Source organism: Melozone crissalis, unplaced genomic scaffold (assembly GCF_028551555.1).
Source record: "Melozone crissalis strain CALT ecotype California unplaced genomic scaffold, PUWL_Pcris_2 ptg000012l_1, whole genome shotgun sequence".
NCBI lineage: Eukaryota > Metazoa > Chordata > Aves > Passeriformes > Passerellidae > Melozone > Melozone crissalis.
The window spans coordinates 8,722,130-8,735,912 of record NW_026535790.1 but is presented as its reverse complement, the minus strand read 5'-3'; the positions used below and the strand labels follow the sequence as shown (position 1 = coordinate 8,735,912).

The window sequence follows — 13,783 nt, the reverse complement described above, 5'->3', positions numbered from 1 at the left end:
TAGCCAGTGGAAGACAGGAGAAAGAAGAGGAGGAAAACCCAGAAAAGTTCAGAAAAACCAGGCATCAGAGGCATGGCTAAGGGAGAACACATTAATGTCCTAGACTTTGGCTGAGGAGCCAGAATGCAGCAACCAAGTTAAACTAATTAACTTTAGCTTGACAAGTAATCTACCATATTTCAGAATTCATCTCTGGAAAACAGATGTTCATAATCATGATTTAATAAGCTGCTGGGAGAATGAAAGCTGCACTATGCATCCAAACTGTTTCCAAAAGAGGAAGAGAGAACATTTTTGCAGGGACTCAGGGGTACTCATTACAGACTCCTGCCTTCTACACCCTGCCACACTTACTTGTTCCCCAACTTCTTGCATCTCTCCATCATCTCAGTAAGCAGAACCTGGAACAATTATTTATTAAAATTAGTGAATAGAGACTTTCCAAATATGTTCAGCTTTATTTACTGTACTGAAATCTATTAAAAGCTGTTTTAATTATCTTTCCAATAGTCCTGTTTTACCCTGTATTTACAGCACAAAAAACCAATGGTGTAGCTAAACATAAAACACATCTTCTGGAACAGGTATAGTGGCATTTCAATCAAAACCACCATTTTATGGAAGTCAAATCTGCAATCCTTCACCCATGCCATTACTCCAGGTAATCACTATTTGCCAGCCAGGTCATTTACCTCTGGCAGGAGAGGTGAAAACTCTGCCAGACTGACAGAGATTGAAACAGCCTGTTCACTGTGTTAAGCTACAATTTAGTCAAATCATTTGTATAGCTGTATGACAGGAGAAAGGATAAATTCACTAAATAAAAATTAAACTAGCTAAAGACAGCAGGAAACAAACAGGAATACTGCCTATGAACTTGAAGTGGTCACACTTGAGCTTTGTGGAAGCAAACATTCTTCCTGTACAGAAGAGAGCATCAGACAGGCCTATGTAGGCTTTTTACTTGCCTTCACATTCATGTAAACACTGACTGAGGGGTTGTTTTTAGCAGGCAAAATTAACTCTTCACCACAACTTTAGTATTGAGCATTAGCACGTTCACTTACATCTGGAGCATGGTATGCAATACACTGTAAAATCCAGTCTATAGCAGGAGAATACAGGGTCAGATACAAAGGGATCTCCACACACTGCACCACCAGCTGGTTCTGAACTGTATCCCCATGGATCTGTTGAAATAAGAGACAAAAATGTGTTGCTGTGGGAAGGTATTTAATGGGAGATATGATCAACTGGTTAAAGTTTGTATATGACTGGAAATTAAACAGATGGTAGCACAAAGGTACAAATATGCTGAAGCATTCCTTGCAAGCTAGGAGAAAAAATATCAAGCTCCTAACATATGTTATTCAAGTCTGGAAACATGCTGAATAGAGCAGTTTCAACTCACCAGAATGTATGTAAAATTTCCCATTCTATATCTGGTTACAGGAACACCCCTTAATCTAAATTTGAGAACTTCTGAGATTTTTTTTTAAGTATGTGGCAGTTTAATTAAGGAGTGTATTTATCTGATTTTGCAAATAAAACTTATTTGCTTACTTGTTTAAATGTTAGGAGAAAGTCAAAGAAGTTTTTATTCAGGCTTTCTTTGAGTTGTGGTGCCACTTCCATCCCAACCTGTATTAAAAGAAAAAGATTTTATTGGCATCTATCAATTCTCCTTCAGAGTGAGATAAAAAAGCATTTGCTGAAGGAATGCACCCAAATCAACAAACAGGATTGAATCATGTGCTTTTGACTGATTATTTCCTTGCTTACTATTATAGTCATGTCCACTAACAACCACCCTGAGGCAGTTACAGCTGTTCTTGAACACCATCCTAACATCAGCTCAAAGTGTCTGCAAGCACTGAGGAAATCAGTGCCTACTCCAGTGCACTGCAGCAGCCTACAGCAGCACAGGAGATCATTCTTACTTATTATAAACACTTAGAGAGAGATTCCCCATATGTAAAACAGAAGAGAAATCATTTTTTGTTTGTTTGTTGAAAGAAGAGACAGGCTGCTAACTGCTTGAGATACAAGTGGTAGTTCCTTGAAGCAGTACAGCACTGGCTGCAGGAACTCTTTGGTAGAGATCAGAGGAGGTAAATGACAGCTTACCCTGCACAGATATGCTCTGGCATAGACTGCAACCAGCGGGTCTCCAATTCCTCTAATCATGGATGTTAACCGTGGCAGACACTCTGAAATGCCCCTGTTTTATCAGAAATGAAAATGAGCTTCAACAGTCAGTAACAGAATTACATCACCTACAGGTAACTTCAGTAGCTGCCTTGTGGACTAAAAATTGAAAGCATGAGTTACAGAAATGTCTATCAAAGAAAAAGGATACTAGCATAAAAACTTATTTCATAAGTAAAATTTCTGTGTACAGTAATACATATTCTATATTCAAATAGCAGTATTTGCTATTCAGAGCAAGACAAAACTAAAAAACTGCTCCTCCAGCTTCAAGAACAGCAGAGCTATGGAAAAAACTCAGTGTAACTCAGTGTAAGGAAAGCAGATGCTTAAAGCATAACTGGCAGAACTCCTTCCATGTCTCATTTTCCCACAGGTCCTTTTTGACAGAGCTGTACTAGTGCCTGGATATGAGGCCCACTAATTCCAGTAAAAGAATTGCTTTTTAGGGATAATAAAGTTGTCCCTATAGCAGCAATTTGGCTTCCAACACTCATTTCAAAATATAACTGAAGAAGGACAATTACAAGGGAAGGAACATTTTCTGCTCAGCAGCTGGCACTGTTTGGCAAAACATTAAACTTACAAAGTTTTCAACAGACAGTGGTTCATTGCTCCTAAATTATTTCTCCTACTCCATCTCTCTCAGTATGATATCAATACTTTCCTTTCAGTTTTCTATCCTTTTTCCCCACACTCCTCATGCCAACAATCTTCCTTCCCCTCCACCCCCAGAAGCCACTGCTCCTTTTCAATTTGCACTGGGATTTGGGACACTGAGGTCACATTTGTACATAGGTTTGAAAACTGAGAGCACTGTTGTATTTCGAAGTATATCACAGTTCACCTTAAATTTTTTCATGGAATTCTCATTAAAAATTCCAAACCCTCTCTGTAGTGCTTCTTCTCAGTTCTATGAAGACCCTACCCACCATTAATCACACACAATTAATTCATTTAATTAGTTCCTAAGTCTGCCCATTCCCTTCCTTCCCATACTTAACACCATTCTTACGTTTTGGAGAGGAACTTATTGCACTTCAGTATTGCTGCTTCCACATAACTACAGTGAAACCAAGTTAAGGAACAAAACTAAGATTCACACCACTGAAAAACCATAAGCAAGCATACACCAAATGGATATTGACCAAACTATTTTAAGGCCTTCTGTAATTAATATCACTACACTTTGCTGATTTTTACAATTTAATATACAAGATTTTGTTTCAAAATTTTTCATACATCATCTCTGTCACTGCCAAACTACTCAGAGCCAATGATTAAGCATTCAGTTTACTATGAAACATGACTCAAAAGTACATTCAAAACATACAGCCTGAAACAAACAAAACACAGTTAGTATAAACATCAGATCCTGTGGGTTTTATTGAAACAAACACGTTCACTTTTGGAAAAATCTACAAAAAACCTGCAGACACACTGTGAGGGTCTCATTTGACAAGGATACAATCTGGGAATGAGTTCTCTGATTGAAGCAATCTTGAAAAACCAGTTTAAGCAAGTTTCTTTAGCTGTATCGTTAACACTCTCTGGAGAAAAGTTATCTGGGGAAAAAAAACCAACCCAGAAATAGTTACATTCTTTCACATTAGGTTTAAAACTGTATTATCTTTCCATTCATCAAGAAATTAAGTGCAGAATAATAAACTATATTACATTTGCTTCTCAGCTAATAATAAACTAAATACATTTGCTTCTCAGCTCTCTTGAGCAGCAGTCAGAGCTGAGTACATAACAAGAAAAAGGCACAGTTTTGTAGTAAATAACATTTCAGAACCTGAATTCAGGCACTTGGAACTCATCTCAGAGCTGCTACTGACAAATCTGACCTCTGCCTCTGCTCTTCCAAAATCAGAAATTGTAAAAAAAAACCAAAATACAGAGAATCTGTAACAAACACATGTATACAAATCTACAATGACTAGAGAACATACAAGAGAGATTTAAGCACTCAAATACTTGATTTTACAAGGGTAAGGTAAATTTTAAATAATACTATTGCAATAAGTAGGAAATACTGAATATGGACAGAAACCTTGTCTCTATTTAACCTTCCTCAAGGTTGGACATGATTTTTTTCCTGTAGCAGAGGGGAAACAAACACAAAGTTACCTGGCAGAGAGACTCGGTTATCCACACACATTGACAGAATTCTTTCATACACCAGTTTGCCTGGTTAAAAAAAAAAAGAATAATAAAAAAAATCAAAACAAATTAACAAAGTGTAAAACACAAAATGCTGGTACAAAGGTTCCCTTCACAACATAGAACAAAATTAGATGGAACATCCTCCCTAGAGCACTGACATTTTGCTGCCCTCTAGTGAGGCTGAAATGTTCACTGTGATTTAGCACCTCTCACACTATAACAACATTTTCTGGCTCCCTGAAGTGCAGAGGTAACACACAGGTCAGATTTCTCCCAGGCCAGGAAAGGACAGCTGCTGTCCTGACTTTGCTGACTTTGGATATTTTGTTATCTCTAGCAGCCTTCAGCCAGTAGGAAGGAGCACAAAGAGGAAGCAGAACCTGAAAAAACAATTGGATCTCTGTCGTAGCACATCCTGCTGGCACCAAAATACACTCCAACTTTCAATACCATTGTGAATATTTTCCAAAACATGGCAGAAAAATAAGAGAGTTACATGAAGTGGATGACAATTTCACTTACTAGTTTAAAAATATATTTAAAAAATCAATAACAATATTCTCATAGTCCCTATTCAGCCAAAGAAAACTTTCTGACTTCTATAGTTCAAAATACAAAAATAATGAAATATTGAGTCAAAAGGATGCTAAAATCCAAAATATTTTTATAAGGACAGCGTGTTTTTAATTTCAAAATGCAGGGATCATGATTTTTCCTAACATTTTATTCTAGATATTCACTAATACATAAAGCACAGAACCACAAAATGAAATATTTTTCTCTTAAGGACTTTGCTCTTAGGAGATTTGTTACAATTATATACCATCTTTACCACCAGTGTTGGAAATATTCCATGCTAAAACTAGAAGTCATTTCAGCCCTTTTTGGATAACTTTGATGCTTTCTAACATTACAAAAAAATAATCTTATTAACATTTATGTAGTAAGACTGGCACAGTAGATACTTACCAAAAGTATCAAGGATATCTGTAATTAAAACAAATTTGCTTGGATAAAACTGGATTACTGTTGTGTCTGAAAGAAGCTTAGAACACTAGAAGGAGAAAAAAAACAAAGAAACATTTTTAGAGGCAAACACAAGTTTGTGGTTTTACTCCAGAAAAGCTGGATGAATATCCACAGGTAGAAAGGGCCAATATGAATTATGAAGCCATTTAACTTTTTTCCAAGGTTAAACTGGAGTCAAAAACTTTGGCAGAAGGTTACTGACAAAAAAAACAGCTTCTACCAAAAGAAAACAGGTGAATGACTGACTGGGGAGAGAAATCCAATTCTTCTTTGCTTAAGCCAAATGTGGCCTCTGGCTCTGAGTCTTCTCTGGTCTCTAAAACTGAAAATATTTTCTATGAGCTCCATCCCTTCTCTGTCCTTCACCAGGAGGCAGTTCTTCAACTTCAGTAGAATAAATAAAGTTTAAATTTTTGCTACATTTCAAAAATCCAGGAAGGAATCCAATACTTCACAAGACTTCCCTGTTTAAAGAAGGAAATCACAACATTTGGAGATGCTTAAACAAGGGGCACACTCAGTCTTTTTGCTTTATTCATCAGACAGGTGAGAGCATTTACATCCTACAACCAAGGCAGAATCTTCCCTGCTGTGTGGTCAGTCACCTCCACAGAAAGGTACCTCAGTAGCTGTTCAGGACCTACACACAGCACAAACACTTGATTCCCACTTTTCTTAGAGCTCACACACATAATCAACTTAGTGCAGCTTACTCTAAGGAGCTTAGCATACTCCATCTTGACAAGTAAAGGATCTTGCAAAAAGCCACTTGAGGAATAACAGAATCATAGAATTGCTTAGCTTGGAAAAGACCTTCAATGTTGAGTCCAACCTTTAAACCATCCCTGCCAAGATGACTAATAAAAGATCCCCAAGTGCCACATCTATACATCCTTTAAATACCTCCAAGGATGGTGATGCCACCACTGCCCTGGGCAGATTGGTCCAGTGATTGAGAACCCTTCTGGTGAAGAAATTTTCTTAACCAGAAGCCAAACTCACTCCTCCTACTGCACACTAACCAGTGTGTGATAATAATGACAAATTATGTATAAAACTACAGCCTGATGCCAAGAGAACTGCTCAGCTCTCAGAGGATACAGCACTCTGCAGGAAGAAGCACAACAAGCAAAGTTCAGTGAAGGTTCTACCCTATCCTGCTTTATAACTACAGAATTATTAACCTTCATGAAAATTTTAATTTCATTAATTACACAAGTACCTATTTCATTCTTATCAGTCTTTCAATCAGTGATGAGCATCTGCAGCATTAAGTGCAAAGTGAACAATACTTCAGCAGAGATAAACACATTCAGCTTTGGTACCACTCTCCTAAAAGGAAGCACTGGATCCCATGTTAGAAACTGTATTATTTCAGAATTGTTTGTGAACCAGTTGCAAAAGAATGTATGAAAGTATCAATGCCCAGATTATCACTGCATTATCACACACATAATATTTTTTTTTTCACACAAAGCACTGTAAGTACAGTACATCCCTGATGCTTTTCTTCTTATCCAAAGACCACAGTCACACTTCACAATCCTATATATGGATTTTTTTTTTAAATAACAACAATAGTGCTGATTTCATAGTATTACAATAGTACATTAGTCACCCTAGGTCACATATAATTGTTTGATCTCACTTCATTAATGTTTCATTTCCTTCTTTGTCTTTACCACAATTTAAGCTGAAATTACTTCGAGCAGTTTTCACAAGAGAATCCAGAATGACCAAAAAAATCTTGACTTTATATAACCCCACTGGATGACTATGAGCATTACATCAGTTTTACAGCTTTTAAGGATGTCATTATCTCATCTATCCTCTGCTGCACTCTGCCTCTGGCCTTTTTTAAAGGCCAAGCCAAACAAAAGAGCATTTAACTGTCCTATTTCCCCATGCCCTCCTCAAAGCACATTACCCCAAATGACCCAAAGGAATACCATGGACAAGTTCTCAAAGAAACAAAAACAAACCCCATACACACAATTTTAAAAATCTGCTGCTGTTTTTGGTAGCTTGCTAAGGTCCTAAATCCCTTTATTTAATTGCCCTGCTAAGTTTGGATGGGTAAAATGCTGATGTTCAAAAAGCCATTCTGGTATTGTTTGCAGGGGGCAAGGGGCTGAAGGGGAAGAGGGCAGGAAGGAAATTACATGGCCTATAAAGTGCTGATTATCACTACATGGTATTTGTTCTAACTACCCTCAAGCAGGTAACATTTCCACATCTGTCATTTGGTGACTCATTGAGAATTCCCACCCACATAACCTAGTCAAAACCAATCTGTAACAACAAAGCTGAAAATCCAGCTACTGTCAGAAGTCATAAAACTCTAGAAGAAATGTGTTTCAGAGGAAAACAAAAGAAAATAGAAAATAATAGAAAAAATAGAAAAGGAAACTGGACAAGTTATATCACCAAACTCACTGGTTCTGCATAGAAAAAAAACATAAAGCTGACCTGGATTACTATTTTCAGAGCTTTTACTTTCTGATCAGAGGACCATGCATCCTTTAAAGATTGGTTCAGTTCTTCAATTCTGTTCATGTAATCCTGCTGAGTCAAATTCAACAGCTCTTTCTGTGATCCCTGGCAGGAAAACACAAACCCTCTTAGTAAGAGCAGGAGGGAAGGAAGGAGAGTGCTGTTATTATAGACCCAAATCACCATGTTGTGGAGCAGAATCCTACAAAATTCATTACAATTTCCCTTCAGGTCTTAGGAAAGTAGGTTATGAAACATCTCACCCTTGCAGAGTAAAATACTGCAGCTTGAGAAATAACTGCAGTACTCAGTATTTCTATCAAGCTCATAATTATAACTTAAATTAAACTCAGGTAGACATTGCAGCTTCTGCAACAGCAGCAACCAGAATTATCAGATGTTAAGACTATGGGGCTCCACAAAGTTTTACAGCAGTAAGAAGGTAAATCAACAGCAACAGATCAGGTGAATTTTCAAATCACAATTTCTAGTGATAGAAAAATATGATTCTGCCCAAATCCTGTAACAATAAGGATTAAAATCACTAGAGAATTCCCACAGAAAGTACATACTTATCTAAATAGTGCACTTGCAGAATCAGGACCTTTTTAAAAGGTTTCACATAAGATTTTTATTTCACAAATTCTTTTCACTCTTATAATGATGCTGTAATTTCATCAGAAAACCTTCTCACCTCTTCCAAATCATCCAGCTCTTCTAACCTTGTCCTCACTTTTTCAGAAACTGCTGAACCAGTAGTGGTGGTTTTTCCTGCAAAGAATTACAGATTTAAGTTTCTTTAAAATTTAAACACTGGGACTTCTAAAGAGAAACAAACCTGAAGGAGCCTGACATGGACCAGTCAGCTTCTGTGGCAGAAGAGAGGTGGTTTGATTCCTTTAGTGACTATTCCTGCAGACACACATCTAAACACACCTACACTGCATTCACTGTGAACAAGGACAATGAATAAGCAGAATTGAATCTGAGTGGATTTTTCTGCAAGTTTTACCAATAAGAAAAGAATCACCAGATAGAACCATAGGATAATTAAGGATGGAAAAGCTCTATAGAGGTCTGGGTCCAACTCTCCTCCTCAAAGCAGGTCCAACTCTGAAGTTATAACAGCTGCACAGGGTTGTATCCAGTCAATTTAACACTGTCTAAGGATATAGATGTCACACTCTCTGAATATCCAATTTCAGTGTTTGACCATTCTCATTGCAAAAAAGTGTTTTTATTTTTGCAGATGCTGAAATGCTGCATGTTTATTCATACAGAAAAATCCTGATTTACTATGCTATGATTACCTAGCCCAGATTCTCTTTGCTAGAAAACATGATAAAATATTTAACATCTGGTTCTTTTTTAAACACCCAGCATACAGCTGAAACCACTTCACTTTCATGTAAAGAGAATAACTGAACAAGTTCCCAAAGGACTTGTTGGCTTTCCTTCCAGCTAGCAGAAGAGTTGATAAACATGATGCTCAAAACATCATTGCTCAGTTTAAATGGAAGGAAGTTCTAAGCTACATTGGAAGGCAGTGCAGTGAAATAATCACAAATTCATCAGCCCATAGGAATAAAGGTGGTCAGGTGGCTAACTTCCAATAACTATTTTGAATAAACATCCAGACATCCACAAAAAAGCAAGGACCATGATGTCAGAATGGAGGAGGCAGGAAAACACATTTCAGCTGTTCTTGACCACAAAGCTGTCACTGCACCCTGCCTCAAGCAACCTCTGTTACTGGCAAAGAAAGTGCTCACCTTTTTCAGACCCCATGTACAGATTCTGTGAGGAAGCAGAAAAAGCAGAGTGTTAGAAAACATGGGCTCACTAGCATTCCAAGAATGCACAGGGTAATTACACTGCTAATCAACCCTCTAATCATTTAGAAGTAGATGCAAGACTAGAAGTTATTTGCATGGTTACAAAAAGACAAAGTGATGACTTGTAAAAATGAAAAGACTGGGACTCAGCTCTAAAACAATCTTTAAAAGTGAGAGCTTATGATTCAGTTTTCTACAACATGAAAACTGAAATTTAGAGAACCAGTATTTAGCCATGAAAGAATTATAAAATAGCAATATCCAAAATCCATTAAAGGTCTAGCACAAATAAAAACAACTGTGGCAGCCACCACTTACAATAGAAAGCTTCTCTGTTGTTGTGTATCTAGCAAGGATTTCACCACGTTTGCTTGACCATGGTTCAAAGTCACTCCCCACTGCTGAGCTCTCTTCTTTGTCCCGTTTCCTTCGTGCACCTTCCTGTTACAGGAGTACAAGTGCAAAAGTTAAATACAGAAAAAGAAGAGAAGGCCGATAAAAGTTAAGTTAATGTTTCAAGTGGTAGCTGATCCTTTCAAAAGTTACAATATTTTAAAATATCCATACTTAAATAAATATGTCAACATAAACCAGATAAAAGTAGGTAAATAAAAAAGAATATTCTATTAATATGATATATTTCCTATATTAAGCTCTTCACTGGTGAGACAACACATTTTACCCAGGGTTGGCTTTATGGTTTTGGTTTGGTTTTGGTTTTCCTTTACATAGTTGAGCTGGCAGCCCTCAGAGTTACCGTGGGAGGAGCAGCAGTGCCAGGATCTGCAGCTGCTGCAAACAGTGACAAGGGATCAGTGCCATCCAGCACGCTGCTCAGAGGGTCCATCACTGAACTGGAGGAAGAGGAGGAGGTAGAAGAAGTGCTGCCCTTCCTGTTCATCTTCTTTGACTTGGACTCAGTAACCTAAAGAAAAAGTCAGAACTGTTAAACCAAAAGGCTTTCTCTTCCCTCATTTTTCTTTCATTCTTTTTATTCCCAACTTTTTCCCTGAATGTGGAGGCACACACTCTTCAGAAGAATTTCCACTGCTTTTTTTTTTCCTTTCAATTCTAGGTCTACAAAATTATAAGAACAACCACTGTGAATATCTTTCTAGTACCCCTCCTCTATTTTATTAGGTTTGTCCCTGTCCTCCCAACTTTTCCTTGCTATTTAATTTCATCTTTACTTTTTTCCTACGACACTCAAGCCTGGAACATCAAATCCATACCTCAGGCCAACATCTCCTCTCCCTACTGACCTTCCTGAGCAGAAGCTGCTGCCCATTTATCATTCATTAGTGGATAACTCATCTCTTTGAAGCTGAGTTTTTTCTGTACATCTTTAAAAGCCTCTTACACATCAAAGAAATTATAAATGTTTTAAAGTACACAGCTGACTGGAAGCTAACCCAAACCCAAACCTTACATCAAGCAATTATGCAGGCCATTTGTAATGCAACAATTTGATTTTCAATTTATCCATTATTCAGCATTTAATGCAACCAAGAAAACCTACAAGCTGGAGGTGCTGTATTTGTCATGAGACTGTTTCTGACACATAACAGCACCAGAAAACTTCTGTGAAGGGCAAACAGAATAAACCTTGATGCCTCTAAAACAGGCCCCTAATACAGAAAGCAACTTCACAAGTACCACCACCAACCTCAAAGCCTTTTAATTTTAAAGGAACAGATGGAAAAAAGGAACACAATCAGTCTGATTTCAGATTCATTTTCCAAAAGCACAAACAAACTCACTGTAATGGGTTTCAGTGGATGGTAATCACCAAAATCCAAGGGTACAGATTCCAGCTTGCACACTTCAGATTCTGACACATAGTTCCTTGATCTTGCATGCCTTAAAAAATAAAGAGTGAAGGGGAAGTATAGATGGATATAAGTAACCACATACTAATAGAGAAGCAAATCTACATCTATGCTTGTTTATAAAAAAAATACTGAAAAATAAGCAAAGATCCAAATTTCTCTCTACGGAGATAACATAAAGCTAAAACTGGAGAAATTTTACTTTCAGCCATTTAGTTGTACTCTTTTTAGTCTTTGAAACACACAGAGCTGCTAATTGTTCTTTTCTGTTTCATTCAAGATCCTGAGAATGTTTATAGCACATCCTCAGCTGAATGAGGAAAATCAGGGGATACACAAAAAATTATTTCATCAGACTCCTAACAAAAGCAAACAGCACTTACCCCACATAACACACATATTTCCCACTAGAATTAATCCAAACTTCCAAACAATTCCATTCCTACTCAAAGCTATAACTCATTTGGAAGATTTTCAGCAGCACTAAGCAGCCAGGTGTTCTGCAAAACCACGTTCAAGTTTCCTCAATAATGAACTACAAATTAGATAATTTATGGTTATGCCACTCCAATTAGAAACTTTTGATATCTAATGAGAGAGAGCAGAGCAAGAGAAAGAGTCCAGTGAAATCTACGTGCTTGTTTGTTTTCTTGATCTCCAGTTCCTTTTCTTTTTGCTATTGTCCCATTGTTCAATGACTCTTCTTCCTCATTGCGTCATGGGTTAATCAGCATCTGGGTGGAAAATCTTCAAACTCTTTCTGGCTACACAATTTTAACATTTCTTTAACTGCTGAGAGCCCTCTCAGCAGCCCCAGGCCAAAATCAACTGCACTCCACTCAGTGTAAGCCCACTGGGCAAGTGCACATGGTAATAATACACACATGGGAGTGAACAAGAGCTGCCAACCCTGTAAACAAGTCTTTAAAAAGTACATTTTTTACAAGGTGGCTATTCAAGCGATAAGACAGCTTGTAACAGAGCTAATACAGAAGACAAGATCAAGTTTGCTCTGGCATTATGTTCTGCTTACTTTCCAGGAAAAGAAGATCAAGAATTCCTTTCCCGGCTACAGCAGTGCAGCCAACTTTTGAGAGGAAATAAAAATAAGACTCTGGCCAAGCTGGGGTTTCAGGCACTGCATGATTACACCCCTGCTGCAGCTGCTCTTTTAACAGTGGGTTTCAACCTTTCCCACACATGAGCACCACCGCAATTGCCAGCACTCTGCACCTGTGTATCCCTAAAGAGCCTGTGAATAATAACAGCGGCTAGATGTGCTGGTATGGGTAAACACCCAGCAGGAGCCCTCCAGCTCCCCCGACGCTGCAGGGCGGGCAGCGGGCCCGCGGTGACCCCGCCCGGAGGGGGCGGCCGGAGCGCTCCTGCCCCGCTCCGTGACAACACCCTGGGGCTCGGGGAACTGCTGCTTATTGCAGGGGAAACAACGGGAGGCCAGCGGCCGTCAGCTCCGTCCCTCAGCAGGGCTGTGCCGCCGGCCCGGCTCAGCGTAACGCCAGGGTCTCTGAATGTGATCTGTACCCAAGGGTGTGTCAGCCTGCAGCGCCGGGCTCAGGTCAGACAGCAGCGCCGGGCTGAGCTCCCATGGCAGCGCCTCGGCTGCTCCCGCCCCCGCGGGGGTCCCGGTCCCCTCAGGCCGAACTGCCCCCACCCCGCGGGCGCAGAGGCCCCGCACTTTCCCCTCTGGCACATCCGTGGCCGCCCGCGCCTTAGCCGCCCGGCTGCGAGGGTCGCCGAGCATGACGGCAGCTCTGAGCCAGCCGTGAGGAACCCGCAGCCCCCCGAGCCCGCCCCGCGGGGCACAGGCGGCTCCCGGAGCCTCACCAGGGGAACGCGGCCATCTTGCGCCGGTCACATGACAGCGCCTTCCGCCGCAGCCCCGCCCCGAGCGCGGGAAACGCCTGAGGGGGCCGAGCAAAGAGCACAGAGACACATTTGTTGGTAAAGGTTTAGAGTTTATTGTGCAGAACGCGTCAAGTAAAAAGCGAGACTGGTGAAAGTAAAACAAAGTACAAAAATAAATAGACTTCTGTAATGGTATCACAATTCCACACAAAATAAAAAGATAAATATGTATAAATACAAAACAGCAAGTACAAAACCAAATTCTGGCACTTGCCAAGAGAAAGGCCTCATGAAAGTTTAAAAAAAAAAAAAAGCAAAAAAGACCCTTGTGCTATAATGCTTTATTACACACTG

At 39.3% G+C, this 13,783-nt stretch overlaps 1 protein-coding gene across 1 annotated transcript in view; it reads right to left on the bottom strand.

Moving 5' to 3' along the window:
• Positions 1-13,443, bottom strand: part of VPS35L (VPS35 endosomal protein sorting factor like) — a 41,994-nt gene extending 28,551 nt beyond the window's left edge. Inside the window, exons 1-15 of the mRNA XM_054270561.1 lie at positions 13,409-13,443; positions 11,495-11,594; positions 10,492-10,659; positions 10,053-10,175; positions 9,672-9,696; positions 8,594-8,670; positions 7,876-8,004; positions 5,347-5,431; positions 4,342-4,401; positions 3,677-3,773; positions 3,224-3,271; positions 2,128-2,221; positions 1,564-1,641; positions 1,068-1,190; positions 355-401 (exon numbers count right to left, since the gene is read on the bottom strand). Coding sequence (XP_054126536.1) covers positions 355-401; positions 1,068-1,190; positions 1,564-1,641; positions 2,128-2,221; positions 3,224-3,271; positions 3,677-3,773; positions 4,342-4,401; positions 5,347-5,431; positions 7,876-8,004; positions 8,594-8,670; positions 9,672-9,696; positions 10,053-10,175; positions 10,492-10,659; positions 11,495-11,594; positions 13,409-13,425 — 1,271 coding nt within the window. The 5' untranslated portion in view covers positions 13,426-13,443. The remainder of the gene's footprint in view (positions 1-354; positions 402-1,067; positions 1,191-1,563; positions 1,642-2,127; positions 2,222-3,223; positions 3,272-3,676; positions 3,774-4,341; positions 4,402-5,346; positions 5,432-7,875; positions 8,005-8,593; positions 8,671-9,671; positions 9,697-10,052; positions 10,176-10,491; positions 10,660-11,494; positions 11,595-13,408) is intronic.
• Positions 13,444-13,783: the final 340 nt, after the last annotated feature.